Genomic DNA, 20,353 nt, shown 5'->3' with positions numbered 1-20,353 from the left:
GTGTAGGAAGCAATGAGGGATCAACAGGGAAAAAAGTGCCAAAACCAGCTGACTTACAATTGATGGTTTTTCCAGAATTAGAGTGGGTGGCTTAGGAACAGGCTCTTCTACTTTTTCAGGGCCACGGATGGGCTTCTTTGGCTCCTCGACTTTATCCTTCTTCTCCAGTAGTGCCTGGAATAGACATACAATTTAATCAGAACATGGCCAGATAGAACAACATAATAAGGATGCTGATTGTTGCTGATCACATTGAATACAGGGAGCTGAGAGCTTTTCAGGCTTGTGGCTTCCACTTCTTACTGCACATCAACTGAAAAACTGAATCTGGTCAGTAGATGAGGCTATTGCCTGGTCAGAAGATACTGATGGGAACGTCAAAATCATACGTTAGAAGGAAGAAGGAGTTATTTTACTGTATTTACTAGTAAGTCATCAGCAATTGCTTAGCGTGAGTTACCTAATATAATCTAAAATTGGCATGAACTTAATTTCTAACTCTCTAATAATTAATTCTCTAAGAATGCTTATAACTCTTTGCCTTTAACTATAGCTATAATGCTTGTTACTGTGGCTTAGAAAGACTATGTATTCAGGAGATTTTATGAAGGGGTCACTTGAAGAGTGTATTGTCACTGTTCTGTGGCCCTTCCTCAGTGAAATGCCTTTGTACGATAGGCTATTACTGTTGAACCAAATGACTGTGGTCCCCTTCCTTGCAAAATATGTTTTGAAACTCTTCTCTGCTCATCTAAAACTGCCCAGCAGCCCAGTGGCACACACAGTAACTGTACAAGTGGACTAGGGACAAAAGGGAAACTAACTTGTCCGAGAACTTTTTTCTACCATGAAAACCCAAAGGCCCATTAAGAGCGGGGTTTATCTTGCTTGCGTCTCATCTTGCATCTGTTTGGTGGCAGATGCCACACCTCGTCAGCTAAAGCAGACTAGGAGTGGAAGTGCCATCACAGCCTCAGCTCTTCCAAGACCTTTTCAAACTGTTCAAAGAGCCAAAGCCCTGACAACTTCCCAACACAAGCCACTAAGAACTAGATATTTAGATAATTATTTCCAGCTGCACAACAGTGCTTGCCTGCTGCAGGACAGCACACTCCAGCTCACAAAAAAAGGGAAAAGAGTGCGTACATTTAAAGCTCCTTCAAAATTATAATCCTACTACCGTATGGGTTGGATCTGTAGTCCTTATTATAGAAAGAACAGACATATTCCAGTATGGGAAAGTGTGCTTTTTCCTTTCATTGCCTTCTCTCTTTCAAATGTTCAAATACAGTATTTCACTAGGGAAGGAAACAAAAAAAAAAGCTTTAGAAAAAAATTCAATGCTGAATTTCTCTCTCCTGTAATAGGAAATTGATGGCACTTACACAGAATTTAATTGTGAAATTAATCAAGTTTTGAAACTCCAGTGGCCATTGTACAAAACTCTTCTTGTATATTGGATCTGATCTTTCAGGTCAGGATAATGAATTGCTCCAGAAAAGGAGAGAGGTTTCTAGGTGGAGGGGATAAAATGCTTGATTATGGAAAGCTTCTTAAATGGCCCATGCTAATAATACAAGAATCAAAGCCTATGAACTGCTTTTAAGCCATGTGAAATGGTTATAGCTCAAAAATGTTGGGAGATTTTCTGAACTGTTTTTTCTATGTGATGACCTTACGGCTCTCTGGCATGAGGATTATAACAGTGCTTGCTATGACTAATAAGGTGATTTGCATGACAGGGTGAGGGAAACAGAAAGAAAAAAGCTGCTGTAATTGTGATTCTTCTGAAAACAATGGCTCCTATGTTTATTAGTACAATCTTGCATTCATAAGAATTTTTCTAATAAAACTGTAGCCTCCAAAAATGTTTCTTGCTAAGCAGAATAACAAAATACAAGCAGCATAACAACTTTTAAAGACATAAAAATCTATGAGCTCTTCTGACAAGAAAGAATTCTTATTAATGTAGATTCGAGATATATTGCAGTTCCCAGAAGTGGTTTATGTTTTCATGTCAGCACAGTCTAATGTCTGCTTTGCTTTCTTTACTAAGTCAAAAATATTTACCATTTGCTTTCTCTAATCTAAGGTTTTAAGATATATTACGACTGTAATGTATGAAAAGAAAAATAAAGTATGGGGTTTTTGCATAACTGGTTCTGCTTAACTTAGCAAGTTATAATTTTTCAAAAAAAAAAGAAGTGAGACCCCAAGAATCACTGTAAAATACTTGGTTTAAAAAGATAAAAGTGCTAAATTTCTGAACAACATACTCCAAATGTTACTGCCTATATATTACTCTAATTTTTCTGAGATAGACTACATTACTTTTTTCAGGTAGTGGGTTCAGAGTCAATGTATAATCTGGTTGGATTGGACAATGAAGGACTATGCAATTCATGTCCGTTTAATTTTCTTGGCAAATGCAGTGAACAGCAAATGGCACTCATGCTTTTGGCCATACACCTCAGCTTCTTAGTAGCTCCTGAGAGAACTCTTGACAGGACAATGGCTTAAGAAAAAACTCTCTGTTCAAAGAAATCATTCTTTAGATTCCTTCCTTATCTTCTCTGTGATCCTCTTCTTGTCACAGACACCAGGTATGTTTGATTTTCACACACAGCACAGAGTATACAGTCATGTTTCTCCTTCTTCCTTTTTGCATGCAAACACCGAAGGCAGGATCTCAGAATCCCAGAATCATCATCATCATCATGGCTAGGCTTCGCGAACGAAGATGTGGGAAGGACTCTACCCACATTGGCTGCAAGCCCACTGGTGGCTAAAAAGGCCAATGCGAGATAGACAAGTCCGGTTGCAAAAGGCACAGCAGAAAGACTCCTTAGGTGGTATCAACCAGACACGGTTCTTTTTGCATTGTCTTTTCTCCTCGAGAGTGATTCTGCGTGCGTTCTCAAAAGCATCAGCAGGGTTATAGATGGTGTGTCTCCAGAGCTCTCGATTGGAGGCCAGAGTAGACCAGTTATGTTGGTCAATATGGCCAAGGCTGAGATGTTGTTTCAGGGAGTCCTTGTATCTCCTCTTTGGGGCTCCTCTCTTGCGGCAGCCGGTGGCAAGTTCACCATAGAGCACGATTTTAGGGAGGCGGTGGTCCTTCATCCTGGAGACGTGCCCTGCCCAGCGTAGCTGTGTTCTCAGTAACATGGCCTCAACGCTTGTGACTGCTGCTTGTTCTAGAACAGTCGTATTAGTCACATAATCTGACCAGTGGATGTTTAGGATTGTACGGAGGCAGAGGAATCCCAGAATCAATTAGGTTGGAAAAGACCTCTGAGATCATCGAGTCCAACCTACAACCAAACACCACCATGTCAACTAGACCGTGGCACTAAGTGCCACATCCAGTCTTTCCTTTTACGCCTCCAGGGACGGTGACTCCACCACCTGCCTGGGCAGTCCATTCCAATGTTTAATTACCCTTCCTGTGAAGAAATTCCTTCCAATGTCCAACCTAAACCTCCCCTGGTGCAGCTTGAGGCTATGTCCTCTCATCCTGTCACTGGTTGCCTGGGAGAAGAGACTGACCTCTACCTGGCTAGAACCTCCTTTCAGGTAGGATCATCAAGGAATGCAGCGTGGCTGCTGTATCTTGGCTGATCAAGACTGACATAATAGCTCTTAGAGCTTGTCTGAGCATGAGCCAACTAACACTGTGCTGGAGATCTGCTCTTGAAGAAATAACTGCTTAAACAAGCTTTCCTACACTCTCCAGAGGCATTCTTGGTCCCTCTACACCTCTATCTCCTGCCAGCAACCAGATAAAGGAAAAGAGATGTGGTGAGAGACGCACTTCATGCTGAGGTGAGAGGGTTTTTTGTTCAGGCCTCATCTTGATCCAACACTTTGAAACCACCTGACACTTCACCTTTTTTTGAGTCACCACAGCAGAGAGGGTCAGCCTAAAGTCATGTATTGTTCTGCACTAAGATGTCTTCTAGCATCCCCTCCATGCCTTGGTGTATTCACTTGCTAGTTCCATTTATTTCCTATAGTAGTTAGCTGTATTGGTATGTTCTCTCTTTAATGCCTTGGATTTTCACAAAAGGCTGTCTATATTATGGCTCACTTACATTCCTCTAAAGCACTGTTATCTGTGCTGGATAGGAACTAGCTTTCCTTATCCTTTTACAGATCTGGCTTAGGATACAGATCGTTGTTATTACTGTGAATGTTGGGTCACTCCTGTTTCTGCCATGTTTTCTTGGAGAATTATTCAAAAACTACTGAGTATACATAATACTTGTGGCAAAAGGATTTTAGAAACTCTGTTTCTAAAATCACTTATTTTTTGCTTAGTTTCATGTCTGGAAGAAGCTGTTCTTATTCTCAGGAGGACACATATCCTTTTTGTAGTTCCCTGGAAAACTGCTTATCCCTTAAAAGCTTTAAGCTTAGGAATACTGTCAATATGTCAAACAAAAAGGAACATAATAAGGATGACTAGTCTTTCCACTTGTTTGGCCAGAGAAGCAAGCTTTGGAAACTTCTTTTATTAAAACTAAATCCTTCTGAGCCCAAAACCTAACATTCCTCTATTTGCTACCTGCTTCCACAGATTATCCAGGGAAAATGAAAGAAACTCATTCTGGAGCTAGATCACCATGTACTCTCTGAACTTTGTTTCACTTTGTTTCTAGGATTATGGAATAAAAAATAGAGATTAAGTGTGCTAGAAGAGCACTAAAATAAAGCTTTTGAATAGAAAACTGGTTTGGCTGCTCAGCTATAGAAACAAGGCAAAGCAACACAGTGCCCTTCCAAGATGATCCCTAATTGCCTGCTTTAAACTTCTTTCTTACTGTGTGTGATGGAGGTTTGTTGGCACAATTGGGACTGCTTAATCCAAGTGGTCAGAGAGCTGTCCTCTCAGGGAGGATCCTCCTAAATTCTGTTAATGCAAGTACTCTGCTGCTCTGGTTTTGACAGCTCCAGTAGCTTGTGAGATGGACCTGTGTCAGGGAGGCTTTGCTTAGCCAGGACATGCTACAGCCACCAAACTTAAGAAGAAAAAGCCCGTGATGAGAGAAGTGACCAGTAACAGCACCACAGAGCTGAAGTGCTAATTAGGGCAGTAATATCTTATTGCTCTGAACAGAAACTTTATTTAAATTTAATGGTTGCTGAGGCAGTCTGGGTGTTTCACAGTGTCAGGACCAACACAGCTGTTTGTCTGGACCAACCAGTCTGGTGTCTACTTCTGTGTATCTAAAAGCAGCAGTTAAATTTTGCAAAATGGATTTATTTTATCACTTTTGTCTGCAAAGGAAATGGTTTGTGATTTTAAAAGAATATACATTTTGCCATTTTGTGGTGGGGAACTGAGTATTTGTTATGTTAGCCTCTCAGTTGCTACAAATCAGACCAAGTGATCTACACAGATTTAAGAAAGAAAATGTGCAGAATTGTCTGCATTTGTTCTGCATTCCCTCTTCCTTTGGCCACCAATTTTTCTTTGAAGAGACATTATTGTGTGAGCAGCCACCATTAGGGCATACTTCTTCTCTGTGACTACAGTTCAGACACTTCGCCGTAGTCTTTCAAACAATGAGAAGTATTTTGAACAAACAGAATATAATTGCTGTAATTGGAATTAGACTCTGAAAGCTTGGACTAACATTCTGCTGCCTATGCGAACCATGTTATGATCCATGTTATACAGTCACTTCCTGAATTTTATGCAAAATGCACCCAAACTCTAACCCCTTCAATACTACCGTGTCCATATAACTATGAATATTGTCCATAGTTCTTAAACAATTCCTGTGGCAATCAAGATTTTCTTTGAAAATTTTCCTTCTGGATAATAATGAGATGCAACATTTCATCTTTTACAAGATCCGGCACAATATAAATTTGAGATAATATAACTGATTTTTCAGAACAAGATTTCAATTCAAAATTCATTAGTAGCAGGTTACTGTCTGCTTTGAAATCATTATTAAATTACACTAAACCAAAAGAGCTATACATACATACATACGTGTGTGTGTGTGTGTGTGAAACTTGCCAAGCTTTACAAATGAGAATCACTATTTTCCAGGGATACAGCAGCCAGCCAAGAATATGCCTGATTTTACAAAAAGGTAACCCTCAACAGCATCACAAGAAGTGTACTTAAAAGTACATGTAATTTACAAATATTGTGATTGCAGATGCAAATGAGGTACTTCTTTCCTCAGTGGTTAATTGCATATACGGACGCCTCATCTGCATGAACAATTGGGATAAATTAAGATATGCAAAGCACTAATAGCATGTTTGCAAATCAGATGCTGTTCTTAGGGAACAACAGTGATGTGCATCCACCATTCTGATCTGATTTTAAGAGTGGGGACATTTTAATAATGCTTTGCTGAAGGTGTTTTTACAATAGGTATTTAAAATGTAAATTTTTAAAAACACACAGAATTTTTAGAATATGAATACAGATTTGCCGCCTTTAATTATGAGTAGTTTGACAGTGTAGACAATAGGTTTACCACTTGTGTATCATAAAAGCAAGGGAGAAATAAGAATGAGAAAATGGCAGGTGAGAATTTCAAACTGACATAATACATTCCAATCCAAATACCAGCTTCTGCAGGAAGACAGAAGCTGCCATGCTTGTTTTCTATAAGATTGAAGCAAAAGCACAAATATTAGAGAGTAAGAGTATTGACAGACTGAGTTCCAGAGCAGTACTGGTCATGCCTACAACAGTCCACATGTTTGGTCCATTCTGTCCTTGAAGCTGTCTTACAGAAAATAAGAATTTAGCACAAAAAAAATTGGGAAAAAGCTTACACGCCTTCCCAATTGCATTTATGAGCAGTTCAAATCTAAGAGAAACTGATATGCTGCTGGATGCAGCTCCATACCTGGTGAACCTGTGCCAGCTCTGCCTCTAGCCTTGCTGACCTTCTAATAAAGCCAGTCTTAGTGATAATGCACTTAGGTTTTGGAGCTTTAATCTTGAGCTGGATAACAGAATCTGGGAGAGACGCTTCCAGTTCACACAATCCTAAGATTATAATACAAACAAAGATTATAATACATTCAAAGATTATAATACAATCAGTGATTAAGTAATGGAGCGTTGAGGAGAGACATTTGAGTTTTGTTAATATCTCAATTAAATCTCTCACACAATTAAGTCTTCTAAAATGCCTTACCTGCAAAGGTGTTAAGATAGAAGTTTTTCACCACATAGCAGTCAGAAAAATTGTTGTCTGGGAAAAACCCAATTCTAGACAAAGGTGCGTATGTTTCTGATGAAAAGTCAGTATATTCTTTGATGATATCTCGTCTATCCAGCTTTCCCATCATATTCTTCCTGTTAGCTATCAGTTTCCTGAGCACTGAAAAGAAAATAGTAATGTGAGAAGGTTCATACAAATAGTTCTGTAAAAGCCATATCTTCGGAAATTCACGAGAGCTTTTGCTAGATAATACAAAGACGTGATAGACCAAATGCTGGCCATGCATATCAATATTGTGGATGCAATCTGTTTCATTTTGAACAGACTACAACCTCGTGAAAATAGAAATGTCTGAAAACTAAGTCTCATACCCTTCTCTCTCTGTCTTTCAAACTTACTCAATGCACAGTCGTGCCGAATCTTTTTTATTTTCTCTTCTCTAGCCCTCTGGCGATTTTGCCAGTAGTCACACAAGCGCTTGGCATCCACCTTATTCTGATTCTCCTCTCGCCTCCGCAGCATCCTCTTTAAGACTTCCAGTCGAACCTTCTGCAACCTGTAAGGAAAGAAAAGGTCAGGTATTATCTACTGTACTCTGCACTGTTCTGTGCAACACTGTCATCATCAAATCCTACACACCAACGGACTACTTCACAAATAGTTCATAGTGCACATCTCATATTCAGTCTTTCATTTTAAAAAGTGAGTTAAGCATTGGTGAAATGTAAGGCAGTAGCAGTCTCTTAGATTAAGTTTAACGAAAATATCCCTTCCCAAAATCAGGGGATTTTCACAGAAATATAAGGCTTGTTGTACCCTTCAGCAAATCCCCTAAACCTTCTTGCTCCTTTTCTATTCAGCCAAAAATTAAAACAAATAAAAGAGTATAATTGGACTCCTACTTTTCTATTTCCTGTTCTCTAAAGGCCCACTCCTTCCTTTCCATTTCCTCCATCATTTTCAACCTCTTCGCGGTGTTTGAGGGACTGTCCATGGGTGGAAGAGATGCTTCCCATGCACGTTTTTCCCGGGCGCGGTCAATTATCTCCATCTCTTCTAGTCCTGCTGGTAGCCCCCGGCCTTGCAGGGACAAGAATCATTAGCTCTTTAGGAGAATGGTAAATCCCACAAGTAGCCACCATCAAAAAGTATTAGAGGGCTGGACGGGCACAAGCCCTTGTGTTAAACACAAGAAGAACTGTCAAAAGCCAGAAGTAAATACTTCTAAGGCTGGTAAAATTCTACAGTATGAGGAATGGTAGGGCCTGCAGTTGCCATGGTTCAGTTGACATCAACACTGGCACTTCATTCCTCTACTGCAGGCTGCAAAGGAAGAAAACCTTCCCTAGGAAGACACTTTCTTTGGCATGTCCAGTGTCCATCATCATTGCAGGTGAGACACTGGGAGCTGAGAATCACAGGTATATTCTGGGGCAGCAGTCCTTATACTGTTTTAGGGGGGTTTTTTACTGATATTGAACTCAGAGCAGCTGAAGAACAGTAGGTAAACAGGAAAACTGCTCCTAGTTTGTAATTGTAAAACATGACCTTTTTACACTGGGTGTTCTCAAAACTGTTCATGGAATGCCCCAGAACGGCGCCATTAAGTAGGAAAATACCATACATATTTTAGAAACAGATAAAATAATTGCCTCAAAGGAACACAACAAAGGACTGCCAAAGCTGGCAATAGACTTGAAACCTGACACTGAAAAGAGAAGAACCTCCTCCTAAAGGGGTGACATGATAATTATAATTTATTTTAATTTCACAACTCACCCCAAGTGAGTGTAGCAAGAGTCAGAAGTTCGGGGACTGAGCCACCGTGAACTATATATTCAGGAGAATAGGGATCCGTCTGGGCTTCACCATCCCTGTAATCTGTTTGAGTACCCAAAGTTCGGAACATGGGGCCAAAGACGTGGCTGTCTTTTGTAGCTGAATGAACATATGGCTCTGTCCTAAAAAGAGATGCAAGAAGGAAGAACATTCGTCATATTAATTAAAAAACAAGCGAACAAACAAACAAACCCAAAAAAAACCAAGACAAAACAAAACAAAAGATGCTCCATTATCTTTAGTAAAAGCAGACTGAGGCTTCACCGTGTCCTCTGAAACACCCTCCCTAGGTAAACAATCCAGAAATCTTCCGGTTTCAGTGCTCACAATTATTACATATAAATCTTTCCTATGTATCCATTCTAAAGCATTGCCTTTAATGGACACAAAAAGTAACTAATGGTTGACTGTAACATGAAGGACTACTTCAATTTAGCTTACATTTTTTTCTTTCCAACAATTCCAGAATAAAAATTTAATTGTGATATAAGCATGTGCAATTTCCATTGACTCTACTAGGAACTGAATTTTCTTATGTGACCTCAAAATTTGATACCCACATTATACTACTTCATGGATGCTCTACACACTGAACAGTATTGTATCTATCACACAGATTGTAATAAAATACCAGATTTTCCAACAATATTGCTGTACTGGAGAATCTTCTTTGCAACTGTATCTCTTCTAAGATTCAGAGACACTTAGCTTAGGCCTCATAAGCATAAAACACTTGAGGCACATGTCCTTTACTCACAAAGCACTCTTTATATACTACAAGCAAATTCTGAAAAAGTCTATCGCCTGTTTCCTCAATAACTCTCAATGATGAACAGACCCTCACCTCTTAAGAAGTTTTTCCCCTCGGTTCATTATGAAAAATACTGGTCACCAGCTAAATAGTTGCCTAATTTTTTTCTGGTGAGATGTGACCCATTACAACAGTAATGTCCAGAAGTCACTACTTACTTTGTTATTTCATAAGCAACATCTAAGGGAACATTTACTGGAAGCGGCTTATCAGAGAGAGTGCTGAAAAAAACAGAATGAATGTAAGAGATGAGTGTAAAAGATCATTATGGTTTAGAAAAACTGCAGTCCACTAATTCCAGTGGAGTTACACTGATTTTACAGGTTCTGTAGTTGCATGTTTAAGAATTGTACCAGAATATTAAGTAATTCCTTCATAGCTAAGGAATAACAGAGTAGGATTAAGAATAAGATTCACTAGTAGGATTAAGTGTTACTGTTATGTTAAAGCAGAAAGTAGAACTGCAAAACAAGATAATAATTAAAATTAGTTTTGAGTGTGCTCACAATATTTTGTTCATGTTTCACTAATTAGTTTACTTTTTTCACTTTGAGTTTTTGAGAGGGCAGTTTTGGGTTTTTTAATAACTGCTTGAAACGCTGAAATGAATTCCTACGATTAGCTGATAAGGTAAACTGTTTTGGACTTATCTAACTTGATAGTTTCCTTTTTTGCAATATTTTATGAGGTATTTTGAAAGTGATGGGGCTCAACTAAATATTGATAATTCCTTCACAAGCATTCTTATAGTTTGCATATTGCAGTTCATTATCGATGCCTTTTGGAGACTTTAAAGCTTAATTTCAAATTGCAGAAGATAACATTTTTCTTTTTTTAATTGCTGTTAAAGGAGCCATAAAGGACTTCAATTTATTAAACTTGGCAATTTTTTTGTATGTAAAGTGGACATAGTGGCCAATAGGTGCTGACTAAAATAGTGAATGTAATTCAAAGTGTATATGACTAAGTCAAGAATGTTTATATGCTAGCTGTTTGTTCAGATCTTGAGTCCATTCCTGACCTGCAGCATCATTCTGGAAGGAGCAGAGCAGTCCTGCAGTAGAGGACACCGATGAAAAGTTAATCGCCCATTGCTGTTCCTGGCAGAAACTAGGAGTTAAAAGGTTCCTTCTTAAGAAGACAACTTTCTAGGGGTCTGGAGAACCACAATGGCTTTGTAAGTATCCTCCTTTGCACAGGAGGATCTACAGTCCAAATCTTTCTACAAATAATTATTAAGTACAGAATGTCTGGTATATCTGCCTATCTGGTAAATCAATGGCTGAAAATTTTGGCATAGTGTAAATTTAAAAAAGATCTTGTGATTTAAGATTTGGTTACTATTTAAATTTTCTATATCAGTGATCAAAGAACTGACAGAAAATACAGAAAAAATATTAAAGGCTCTGGCCTTTACTTAGGTGCTCTTTAAACTGCACAGAAGCAAGCTTCTGAACTGTTTTAAACCAGTTCATTCCTTACTGTACAAAATATTTGTAGCGATTCCTTCCATCAACTTCAGGATCTTCATACACAATCTGAGGTATCTGAAGAGAAGACTGAGCTCTGAAAGCCAAAATACAGGATATAATTAAAGAAGTACATTCAGAGTATTTCTGACCTTTTTTCTTTATGCCCTTTTTTTAAATTCTCTCTCATCTGGTTGCACAATCCAACGTGCATCACACTATTGCCCAAAATCCCCATACTTATATAAGCTTTTTTTCATACTGATCTATGTAACAAAACAGTTTGACACTTTATGTATATTGCCCACTATGTATTGTCCAGAAATGGTTATTTGCTGCCTTTATTAAAACTTTCTTATGCCCTTGTTATGGAAGGGATTGGACACTTGTACGCGCTTGACTTTGTAAAGTAAAACTACTTTTATTGGGAGTGGAGGGAGTAACCTCATTCCTTAAGAGTTAAATGCTTCCCGTAACAGAAAGTATGTGTAAAGCAGTAGAATGAGCAAAGGAGAGGACTACCACTTTCTACCTTTGAAAAAGAGCTAAATGGATTTTGAGCAAATGTTGAAAATTTTAGAATCAGCACTTTCAATTTGAATTCTCAAATAAAGGAGAAAAATTAGGAATGACAATGTGAATGTTTCAAAACCTATGCTGGAACAACCATATCTTTTGCAAGAATCCTCTTTCTTTTTTCACCATTTTGAAATTCAAATAGGCAGACCTTAATTTTTTCACTATAACACCTTGAAGAGTTTTCTTTAAGGCTTTGGAAGACCATGAGGAAGACCTCATTAAGGCAGTCCGTGAGAGAATGGGAAGAATTGAGTAATTTGAAAGCTATACATGAAGATTGCTATTTGATTTTACTACCACTGCATACTCTTCTTAACCTGCAAGGTGGTTAAAGACAAAAAACAGAAGTTCTTCCCAGAGAAGCTGTGGATATCCCATCCCTGGAAGTGTTTAAGGCCAGGCTGGATGGAGCTCTGAGCAACCTGGTCTAGTGAAAGGTGTCCCTATCCATGGCAGGGGGATTAGATGATCATTAAGGTCCCTTCCAACCCAGGCCACTGGCAATCCTGAAGGCTGGGTTTTTCCTTAGACCAGTTTTGGCAACTTGTAAGACTTCTGACCTTTAGATGTATGGGATTGTGGATGCTGGAGTTGTTTGCTGATGCCTAATTTTACATACAAAGGTATATTTACAGAGATGCAATTGACAGTACATAACATTGCTTGACAGCTGGGATCAAAACAGAGGATTGCATGCTGAGATCAGGCATTGCATTGCATGCTTTTCAAAGACCTCATCTAAGTCCTGCAAACTGTGCTGTGGAATTTGGGGAGCCACAGTACAGTTACCTGCTACAGGAAAGCCTAGAGAGAGATACTTCATTAACCTCCCGTGACACACAATTTACTGCCAAGGTAAGTTTAAAGTCATCTCTTCCCAGGGCTTTCAGTCATATCACATAACGAAAGAGAGGGGAGTATTTTGAGATGCAGTGTGGTAACCTGACATACTTGCTCAGCACTAATCAAACTATTATTGTGAAGTTGCGTTTGTAATTCAAATGAGTTAATTGAGCTGATGGCTAGTTTCACTAGCTGACTCTTTAAATATCAGACTGTTGCTCCATCCAGATGGATTTGTGTTTCATTCAGCACAGGTGGGCACTTATTCTTATGATCTAACTTTATTAGCATAAGCTGTTCATCCTATTATGGTATAGTACAGGCACAATGGGAACCCAGGGAAATAGCCCCTTTTATTCCACAGATCCTGCCTCTTGCATGTCCTTGACTTATTCTTGCTGACTTGGCTGAAATAAATGAGCATTTATTCCTGGTAACCTTGCAGAGGCAATGCAACTACTGAGAAGACAGCTGGGAAATATTCTGTCTTCTGTATCAGCAGCGCTGTCAATCAGTGCAGGTTGAAACAGAGGGGATGTATTTCTCATTTTTTTTGTTAATTGCAAGACATTTTGCAAATACATGTTGTTGAAATGTAAATCAATTTTAAAGTAGCACAGATGCCAAATAAGTTGTTACAGAATAACAGGCAAAATATAAGAAGCCACTGAGGTTTCCATGTACTGGGGACAGTTTGAAATACTGAAAACAGCAGTAAGGAAAAAATACTCTAAAAATACTTTATTATGGAAATAAGAAGAATATGCTTTTGAAACTGAACAAAACCAGGTATGAAATCCACTGTATCACTCTTAAACATCTCTGATTACCATCTGGCATGTGGTAGAACTCATTTACCAGCAACCCCAGAGCATGTATCACCTGAAAAGCCCATGGTCTAAAGTTAGTTTGTTAAAGCAGAAAAAAACTTTGAAAACAACTACCTAGGCTGATGCCTGCAGTCTTTAATACAGCTGTATGAGGACTTAAAAAAATCATGTGGTGCAGCAAAACATATAAATGTTTTTTTAAATATTTGCTGAATCAGAAGCCCAAATGGTGATGCAAGGAGAAAGTTCAACTAAAAAACCCCTGCACCCAGCATGTGGTGCCCTGATTCAGGTCCCAAAGACTCTTGAATGAACAGCAAAAACAACCTAACCAGCTGCAATTGCACGGGACTAAAATGAAACAGCTCCCACTGAAGTAACACACATGAGTCACTGAAATCTTCATAACTCATCTGATCTATAAGAGAAAGAAATAACTCTCTTTTCTTTCACAGCAACCACTGCAAAGTAGATACCACAGGGATGAAGGAATGTGCAACATCCACCCTGTAGGAAACAGATGGGTAACCATACTCCACAACAGCTGCAATCTCTTAATTTCGAGGGAAATATAAGTAGGAGCAAATTGCAGTCATCTCCACTTCAGTGTGCACGGGCTTTTGTTGGTTTTGTTTGTATGTTCATTTTAAATTATCCAACCATAGAACACTTACACAGCAAGCTGCTGAAGAGCCTCCAGGCCCTGCTGAGCCCTCCATCTTCGAGCAATAAATGCAGGCACTGGATCTTTGCCCTTCAGACACAAACTGCAGGCTGGAAAATGAATCAATCCAGTAGCCATACTTCTGAATATAGGTGCTTTTACCTAGTGTTTGTGTGGACACAAAGAAGAGAGGTAGTAATTTAGCTATTTCAAACAGCACTAAAGAGATCAGAATTTCATCCTTCTGTGATTTACAGGACATTTGGGATGGGAAAAGAAGGCAGCATACGTATGCTAATGATGTCAGCTGGTTAGATGGTACTTCTCAAGATGTGGAGCATACCAGACTAGCAGCAGATGCACAGATTTGTCTTCCGGCTGTTTTCCAGTGCTAAACTTATACTTAAAATCGAAGGGTCTAACGCTTTGTTACATAAAGAAGTTAGTGTGCAGTAACTGTGAATGTGCAGCAATGTGAACTTCTAGCACATTACCCCATGTAACTCCCTTCTATTTCTAGTGCTCCAGAAATTAAGTAACATATTCCACTTACAGAGTAAAGTTACATTATTTTATGCTGTAACAATTTTAGCATTTGTTAAAAATATCTCAATGGAAGCTAGCACACAAAAAATGATCACATTAAAAATCTACACCCTTCCATTTAAGCACTAATTTCCCTGGGTAGATATGCCTTAAATCACTAAATTTACAGCTGCCAATAAATCTTTGCAATCGTGACTCAAGTGTAAGTGATGTAGCTATATTGGCTTGAGCTTCTGTAAAGACTGAAATAAGAATTGAATCATGAATTGCCCCTTTCATTTCAGCAGGTGCTAACTCAGATGCATATAGGGTAGTGGTGACTTCAAGTGCACCAACTCATTGGAGTCGAAGACAGTATTAGTTGATGAAGATATAGGCACCCTACCATGAGTAGCTGCTTGTTCTGCATGAGACTGAATTTTGTTTTATTTCTCTTCAAAGGGAGTCCAACTTTTGAGAGTTTGGAATACCCCATCAACTCCTACTACAACCTCTGCCCATCCCATTTTGTGAAGCTATAGATAAAGGTTGAGGTGTTTTGAATTGCGAATTATGCACTTGCCGATTCATTTTAAAACATGATTTATACAAGTTGGAGTCTACCACCATACCCATCCACACCATTACACCTATGAGATGACAACTTCAGTGACAGTATGCCTGCTTACTTTGTCTGGTCTGAACTGTTATCACAGCCATACCGTAGCAAGGGTCTCTCTGATGACAGGTAGTGTTCCCAGCTCCACGTGCATGTCTCTCCACAGAGAGGCAGACAAATACGTGGGTTTCTTCACGCAGATATAAGAAAGAGTCTGAGATAATGGAGTAAGAGACATCCAAAAACATTCTTCAAAAACACATTCCTTGACTCCAGTATTGGAAAGCTGTTCAGGGATTTTCTCCTTGCTGTACAGCAATGGAGTTTGAGTTCAGAATATCTGCCCTTGCAGCCCCAGTCAAATGCATAGCTTCAGGAGGACTCTTTGTTTGAAATCCAGTTCATTGTGCAGTTGTACCAAGCCTGTTTTCCTTTGGCACTCTGTGTCAATCACTGATGTCTAAAGGTGCAACTGCAACTCCCACAGACATGCCCTGGCTGGTTTTAAACCATCTAGGGGGCAATACTGATAGCAGAGGAGCAACTGAAGTAGAGAGCTAAGCATGGGCTATCTAGATAAGGTTTAGCTAGAAGTTAAACTGTGCTAAACCCGTAGGAAGAATCAGGATGGATTTGCAGTCTTTATAGGCTGCTTAGCTGTTGCTACCTATTTCATTTTAGTCCAAGTACGCAATGTTGATCTGTAGTGTAAGTATATCCCCAGGTAAGTGAGGGGGCACCGTGTGAAATAACACATTTTACCAGCTCTGCTTGGACAACAGCCCAACAACTGTCCAGCTATTTTATTAGATCTAAATAATATATACAAGCTATACTTAACAGCATTTGGAGATAGTCTATTAAAAATACTGACAAACAATTTAGGAAATTACTCAGAACGTGAAACTGGGTATTTCTAGGCTCCCGTTACTGAGTCACCCTAGGCCAGCAATCATGGTTACTCTGTTGTCTTGTTTTATTTAAAACTGCTTCCTTTGCTTTGTGTTTTGCTGTCTTAAGGGAGCAGCTCAGGACTGAGATACAGTTTCTATCCATGTGTATGCATACACAGAAAAATACAAGGTGCACATGTGAGCTGTCTTTGGCCAACACCTACCACTTTATCACCAAGTTGAGTGTGGACATTGACTTTGAATGGTCCTTCTCACTTGACAGTGTGTACAGAGGGTCTGAAAGGTAAGTGAACAAATGGAAGTAGTTACATATTTGAAGAATCAGCACAAATCATCAGGCTATGCTTCCCTCTTTCGAAGTCTGGCCATAGGACAGTATAAAACAAACTAGGAAAGAAAAAACTGACATACATATCTCTATATCAAAAAAATTCCACCATCACGCAAATGAGGCTCAGAGCTGAAGTACTAGTGTTCAGTGGAACACACACTACTAGAAAAATCTACTGGTTTTGGAAGCTCTGCCAACCTAAACAGAAAACGTGAAGACACGAAGCATTAAAAGGTGCAATGGTAATCAATGGAAGTACCATACTCTACATGATGCTCCCCTCTGGGACACAAAGCTGGCTTTGCTTCAAGCCCGCAAATGTTTCATCGCCCCGAGCCTCCCCCGGTAACTTCGCTACTACTGCCGCCAGCTCCACCCCCTTCCCGCTCCCGGGGTGGCACCCACCCGCCCGGTCCCAGCCCTGCCCTCCCTGCCGAGCTCAGCGACAGCCCCTCGGCCCCTCCGGCAGGGGAGGCCCGGGCAGAGGCGGGAGGTCCGCCCGGGCAGCACAACCGCTTCCCGGCCCGCGCCGCCCAGCCCCGGCCCCGCCTGACGCGGCCCCGCTCCCGCAGAGGGTGTCGGGCGTGGCCGCGCCGCTCCCGGTACCGTAGCGGCAGCCGGAGGTCCGGCCGGGAGCCCGTCCCCGCGGAGCGGGGCTCGCACGGTTGCCGTTCCCATGGCCACGGCCGGCGGGCGGGGCCGGGAATGTCCCGCCCCCCCGGGACGTTGCTGCGGGAGGACCGCTCCTGGTCCCTGTGGGCCGTGGTGGTGACTCTTTGAGGAGGCGGCGTCGCGCCTCGGGGCTTTCCCCCGCCGCGCTGCTGCTCCCGCTCCCTCGCCCGCTCCCTGTCCCTCCAGCTCCCCGTGCCGCGGGCTGCCGCTCCTGCTTCCCGCTGAGCCCTCCCGCCTCCATCTTGTGCCGCCGCCGGGGAAGCGGCGCTGGCGCGGGGATCGGGCTGTATATTGAGGAGGATGGGGCGCGCTCCAGGGGGGCGGGGAAAGGAAGGACATACATATTTTAACTTTTTAACAGCTGCTGCTGAAGTTGTTTTATGTGATGCTCCCCAGTCCCCCTGGACTCTCGCTTAGTGCTTAAGAAATCTGGTTTAGCAGTTATAGTTAGGGACAGGATTCAAGCCTGGGTATTCTTATTCCTGGCTTTGCTTGTTATCACTTAGGACTTCTGTAGCCATAAAGTGGTGAAAGCGAGTCCAGAGAAGGGCAACGAAGCCGGTGAAGGGTCTGGATCACAAATCGGCTGGGGAGCTGAAGTTGTTTACCCTGGGGAAAAGCAGGCTCAGGGGGGACCTTAGCACTGTCCACTACCTGGAAGGAGGTTGTAGCCAAGTGAGAGTCAGTTTCTTCTCCCAGGCAACTAGCGACAGGATGAGAGGACATAGTCTTAAGCTGCACCACGGGAGGTTTGGGTTGGATATTAGGAGGAATTTCTTCACAGAAAGGGTAATTAAACATTGGAATGGACTACCCAGTGAGGTGTGGTCACCGTCCCTGGAGGCGTAAAAGAAAAGACTGGACATAGCACTCAGTGCCCTGGTCTAGTTGAGGTGGTGGTGTCCGGTCATGGGTTGGACTCAATGACCTCCGATGTCTTTTCCAACCTAATTGACTCTGTGATTCCGTGAAAATAGGCTTGGTATTTACTGCCCAGAGGGGCTGCATGTATTTTTGCATCTGTAAAGCATCTGGAGAGGCCTGTACAAAGCATTACAAATAAATATTGCCTTTTGCAAAACACTGCTGTTTTCATAAGGAGGAGGCCATCCCCTTCTATGAGAAACAAAGTTGGAAGCTTCTTCATGCTGCATGTTAAAAACAGAAAGGGCTAATGCTTTTGTGAACATAAGGAGATTTGCAGGCAATGCTACCTTGGAATAGGACATAAAAAGCAGTGAAACTGCAAATGGGTCCTGTTCTCTGCCTATAATCTTGAAGCAAGTCCCCTATGTTAGTTATGTATAAAACTGTATATCAAAGGGTTATTCACAGCTCGCCATGTCTGACATAGAATTTTGGCCCCTCAGTATCTCATCACAGGAGAGCAACGTTAGGACTGTGGTTCCAAATTCCTTGGCTCTGGGAATTTACTTGTAGACAATTCAACTTTGAATGCTGGTTTACTTTCTTAAAGGCCCATCACTTGCTGGAAGCAACAACTTTGTTAAGTTATTTGGTCAAAATGGGTAAATTGAAGCTGTGAGTCTGAACTAAGAAATGCTGTCGCAACTTGAGGTTTTCTGACAGACGTATGTAGGATGCGACTTCCCATGATGGATTGATCCATGCCCTGAAGATATCCAGCAGGTTGTAAAGGCCCTCATTTTACTAAAGAGCTTTACAGTGTGACACCTCATTGTAATTATTGACACAGGCAGCAAAAGTCACTTTTTAGTAGTTGCCCACCATTTCTTGTGATCGAGTTCAATTTTCCTTTCTTGTATCTCATTTCATTAAAACTCCATGACTCCGTGCTGAAATTTTTCCATTCTGAACATCTGCCTTGAGGTAATGAGGTGTGTAAACTGTACTTTGGCCAAAAAATTACTCTTTGTTGGCTCCACCCTCTCACATTTTTCCACTTTAAGGTTTTCAGAGATGACTGGATACAGGTGGCCTGGACTTCTTTCTTTTTTTTTTCTGATGGGGAAAGAAACCAGATGGAAACCAAGTTGAGAAGGAACAATGGAACAATTAAATGCATTCTTGAGAGTACTACAAAATGCCAGGGGGTAGCGTAACAGATAAGTGCTCTCTGGAGTTGTGGAAAACTAAAAAGCTGCATTCCCACTATTTAACTGCATTAAATTGGGTTAAATGTAAGATGTTGCTCCCTTTTTCCTTGTTCACCGTCAGCTGCCTGGCCCCGCTGCTTCTGATCTGTCAGTGTTGGCAGCTGAAAGACTATGTAGCGAACCAATTCCGGAGACTGATGTGCCTGAAAACTAATCTGTCAGAAAATAAAAGTTTTCAGGTCACTGCATAGCTGCCTGAAGACTAGTACTCACTCATGGGAGGTGACAGGTATATGTGGCTGGCTGAGCCAAAAAGCTCAAGGTTCAGGTTCATGGAACTTGCTTAGAGTGTGTGCATGTAAAATATTGGCTAATTTTTAACTAGTATTTCCAAGAAATCTCTGTGAACTACAGGTGTGGAGAGTGGACAGCCTTACAAGTGTTGAAAGTTGTGTCGATTGTTACTATGTCAAATGTTCTTTGCCTGAAATCATATTCCTGTGGACCTGAAGCTGTGTTAAACCTGGCCAGGGCCCCTGGCACACTGGTGTGTGCTGTGGAATACACTGCCATGGCAAAGTGGTGAGGTTTGGTCTGAATCATTCTTTCTTTATTTATTTATTTTTAATGTAGATCAGCCATGTCCAGAGGAAAAGATCACAAAACACAAAAGACTGTGAGAATGTTTGATCCCAGGCATTAAACTTTGGCAACCTAGTCTCTGACCAGCACTTTGGAAAAGGGGCTCAAAGCTTATCTGGCGGGTTAGTCTGTCTGTGTCAGGGACATATCCTGTTGCTCTGGTGAAAGTGAGCTGAAGGCAACTAAACTGTAAGCAATCAAAAAAGATTCCTGTTTCCTACAAAAGAACTTGATTGATGGGCTTTCTCCTCAAACTTGTGGGCCGTAGAGTTGGGTCGGTTTTGGCTTTTTTTTTTACTTTTTCATTAATTACTTTTCCAGAGCAAGACTGTGTA

The 20,353-nt window shown here is 40.9% G+C and overlaps 1 protein-coding gene across 3 annotated transcripts in view; it reads right to left on the bottom strand.

Annotated features, from left to right (window-relative positions):
* CFAP91 (cilia and flagella associated protein 91) overlaps window positions 1–17,285 on the bottom strand; it is a 31,749-nt gene extending 14,464 nt beyond the window's left edge. Inside the window, exons 1-11 of one of the 3 annotated variants that reach the window (XM_027730292.2) lie at window positions 17,233–17,285; window positions 16,499–16,571; window positions 14,248–14,399; window positions 11,335–11,418; window positions 10,011–10,073; window positions 8,982–9,163; window positions 8,105–8,282; window positions 7,601–7,758; window positions 7,176–7,361; window positions 6,882–7,024; window positions 58–174 (exon numbers count right to left, since the gene is read on the bottom strand). In XM_027730292.2, the coding sequence (XP_027586093.1) occupies window positions 58–174; window positions 6,882–7,024; window positions 7,176–7,361; window positions 7,601–7,758; window positions 8,105–8,282; window positions 8,982–9,163; window positions 10,011–10,073; window positions 11,335–11,418; window positions 14,248–14,375 (1,239 nt within the window). In that variant the 5' untranslated portion in view covers window positions 14,376–14,399; window positions 16,499–16,571; window positions 17,233–17,285. Of the gene's footprint in view, window positions 1–57; window positions 175–6,881; window positions 7,025–7,175; window positions 7,362–7,600; window positions 7,759–8,104; window positions 8,283–8,981; window positions 9,164–10,010; window positions 10,074–11,334; window positions 11,419–14,247; window positions 14,400–16,498; window positions 16,572–17,031; window positions 17,192–17,232 lie in introns of those variants that run through there. The other 2 variants (XM_027730293.2, XM_027730296.2) reach the window with 2 other exon arrangements.
* Window positions 17,286–20,353: the final 3,068 nt, after the last annotated feature.

Source organism: Pipra filicauda, unplaced genomic scaffold (genome assembly GCF_003945595.2).
Source record: "Pipra filicauda isolate LSUMZ 115617 unplaced genomic scaffold, ASM394559v2 scaffold69_size3009148_pilon, whole genome shotgun sequence".
In the NCBI taxonomy this organism is placed as follows: domain Eukaryota; kingdom Metazoa; phylum Chordata; class Aves; order Passeriformes; family Pipridae; genus Pipra; species Pipra filicauda.
The sequence above is the reverse complement of the archived record's forward strand: the minus strand, read 5'-3'. Positions and strand labels throughout refer to the sequence as shown.